The sequence below is a fragment of the Fulmarus glacialis genome, unplaced genomic scaffold (assembly GCF_000690835.1).
Source record: "Fulmarus glacialis isolate BGI_N327 unplaced genomic scaffold, ASM69083v1 scaffold16639, whole genome shotgun sequence".
Lineage (NCBI taxonomy): Eukaryota > Metazoa > Chordata > Aves > Procellariiformes > Procellariidae > Fulmarus > Fulmarus glacialis.
In genome coordinates, this window is record NW_009234018.1 from 1 (window position 1) to 2,864 (window position 2,864).

Genomic DNA, 2,864 nt, shown 5'->3' on the forward strand with positions numbered 1-2,864 from the left:
GGTGCCGAGCTTCCCGCCGCCGCCCGCCAGAAAGGGCCTCTTCTTCCCCTTTTGTTCGCGTCTCTGCGCCTCGCGGCAGCCCGAGAGCTTCCGCTCCGCTGCAAGGACAGCGACCGGTTATTTCTCCCCCCTCCCCAGGGTGCGGAGGATTTCCCCGACTGCTGCATCCTGATCCTCAGGCTTCTGCCTGCAGCCTTCCACGCGTCGGGAACGTCTCTAGTTTCTCTGGTTGTTGGAAGCACACTTACAAAACCCTCCTAACGAAAATTTGGTCACCGTCGGCCTGACCAAACCAACGTGTTTTTCCACTCGTAAAAATGAAAGGGGGCATCGATGTGCTACTGGACTAAATTACTCTTGTCAGCCTCTGGCCGCGAGGCTTCTGTTTTCCTTCTACTCTCTAGCGCTACATGCCAGTTCAATTCGCTCGTCTGTCAGAAAAGTGGTATCGGCGGCCTTTCTTGAGCTCTGTGGCTGTAGCATCCTTTCTGATATAACGCATTACAGTTTAACAGTATTAGCATATGCCAATACAGCAGGCATGAAATTCCTGTACTGGTCTTATTTTCTATTCGAAAAGCAAGCAGAACTCTCCAGAAAGTGTTGAAGTTGGAGGTACTATTGGAAATTTTATAGTTAGCTTTTTTTTTTGTTTCAGGATAGAGTTCAGAAAAGACAGTAAGTATATTGTAATGCTAAATATATATTTTCAATAACGTAATGAAGAGTAAGCATGTTACAATTTTACAGTAGAATGTTTTGCTAGAGATCCGATATGCTTTAGTACTTTAATATTTCTCCCTTCCATGAGTTGATGTTGGTTACACAGGATTGTGGAAAGAATTGGTGTTAACTGTGAGCATGGGAATAATAATCTTTCTTCCAGGAGAATTCTTATATTTCACGTACACATATATAGCCCATAATAGTTTTATTGCCCTTCAGAATTTTGCATTCAGTTTTCCCAGTCAAGGTAACTAAACTTATGGTTTGCTTTCATCATTCCATGTGAATTACACTTATATGTGAGAGTTTTACTGGCATTCCTAAACCAGCATAGTTTTGAAGGTGTCATTAGATGATAGTTAATTCAAGAAAAACTTGTGGTTTAAAAAAAAATATTTCAAATTATTAACTACATTCATGGAAAAGGCTTAATTTAATTAATTTATTTTGCTTATGTGTATTCTCTCTGTAACATTATTTTTCTCTTATGTGAATTATTGGCAGCAGTCTGAGTTACCCTTAGAGTATAACTTTAAACAGGTGGTTTATAAAACATTAGGTAGGTGCAACTGTATCAGCTTTAAAGCAGGTTTTATTGCCTAGACTAGGGGGTTGCATGAACTAAGACACAACCATATAGCTCATAGTTTTCAGACTGTTTTTCACATTATTTCCCATCCCATCACCCAGTGAAACCGATATAAAGAAGGAATGGAGAACCAGAAGGGTAAAACAGTAGTGATTGCTTCTGTCTGTGCTGGTGTCGTGAATGCACTTTGGGTTTGAGTAGCAGATGAAATTGATAAGGTGACTCGCTGTAAACTAGGAGTAAAGAGGAGTGAACATGAACAGGTTTGCTGTAATGCTTTCCTATACTGTTTTGATTTTTTTTTTCCCTATGTTACTTCTCCACATCAAGATAAAGGCATTTAGGGCATATGTTTTATGGGAATTGCATATTAATGTCTTTCTATTCCAATATGTAACTACTTTGGTTTTTTTACTTGCAGAGTCAACTGTTCATTTTATTTCAAAATCGGAGCTTGTCGTCATGGAGACAGATGTTCGCGGTTGCACAACAAACCAACATTTAGCCAGGTTTGTTTTCCTTTTGTTTTCTCTTTCTTGTGGAAGTATATTCTTGCTTCTTTAAAACATAGATTCTCAGATACAAGTGAATAATTACCGAGCTCCAGATTAACTAGTTCACTTTTGGCCCCAGTTTATATGGGTTTTTGCTTTTTTGGGGGTATTCCATTTACTTCTCCCAGCATTTCTAATTATCTCCTGTCACCCTTAATGGCTGCAGGAAGCGATGCTGTTGTAAGCTTGCCTGTAGTAGAGACCAACCAGTGCTAACTTTCAGGTGAGTGTGCCTTCTCAGTGGTGTTTAGGCACTTAAACCATCCCAGGTTTTTTTAATCACAAACAATGGCAGCATGTTCTGCCTATCTCAAAGGTGTGAACTTGAGTCCTTTATGCGTATAATAGAAGAAAACTAATTAATAAATAAAAGCGAGTCTTCTGTCATTACATTTGCTCTCTGACCCAGGCTCTTAAGTTTCGAGAGTAACTTACATACTTGCTTTGAATGTGAAATAATTGTTTCTTGAAAACAGCTTGCCTGGTTGCTGAGGGTGTATATGTCAGTTGACTTTACAGATTATTTAATCTTTGGCTATGTGAATATTGTTGGAGACATGGTATGTGACTGCATGTCTGCCAAAAATGAAAAAAGGTGCAGTGGCTTGTAGGGGTTTTATTATGGGCTCTATGGTTTTCAGAAATTACATTCCTGGAGAACTGTGTGCTTTGCCTTTTTCTATCACTGCTGATTGTCAAGGTATACAGGTAAATAGATTTCTTTGGGAGTATTGTACATGCTAAGTACTGCCTACGGAAGCTGTTGCATTATCAGCAGTTTTACCTACAAAGGTAAAGTTTAGATAGCGGTGGAGTCCTCTGCGAGTTCATTTTAGCTGACTTGGAGCAGGATTGATTAGAATGGTGGACTCCCCAAATGGTTGGTTTGGGGAGAATTAGGGAACCAAGTACTATGCACGCGACTGGAGTTCAAAGCGATGGTGCTCATGAAGTTAAACTTTGCGAGCGCATGAGTGGGCAGGGTAGTTCGGGGG

At 40.2% G+C, this 2,864-nt stretch overlaps 1 protein-coding gene across 2 annotated transcripts in view; it reads left to right on the forward strand.

Annotated features, from left to right (window-relative positions):
• Window positions 1-1,733: 1,733 nt before the first annotated feature.
• LOC104082405 (splicing factor U2AF 35 kDa subunit) overlaps window positions 1,734-2,864 on the forward strand; it is a 12,914-nt gene continuing 11,783 nt past the window's right edge. Inside the window, exons 1-2 of one of the 2 annotated variants that reach the window (XM_009585524.1) lie at window positions 1,778-1,824; window positions 2,036-2,092. In XM_009585524.1, the coding sequence (XP_009583819.1) occupies window positions 1,778-1,824; window positions 2,036-2,092 (104 nt within the window). Of the gene's footprint in view, window positions 1,825-2,035; window positions 2,093-2,864 lie in introns of both variants that reach the window. The other variant, XM_009585525.1, reaches the window with a different exon arrangement.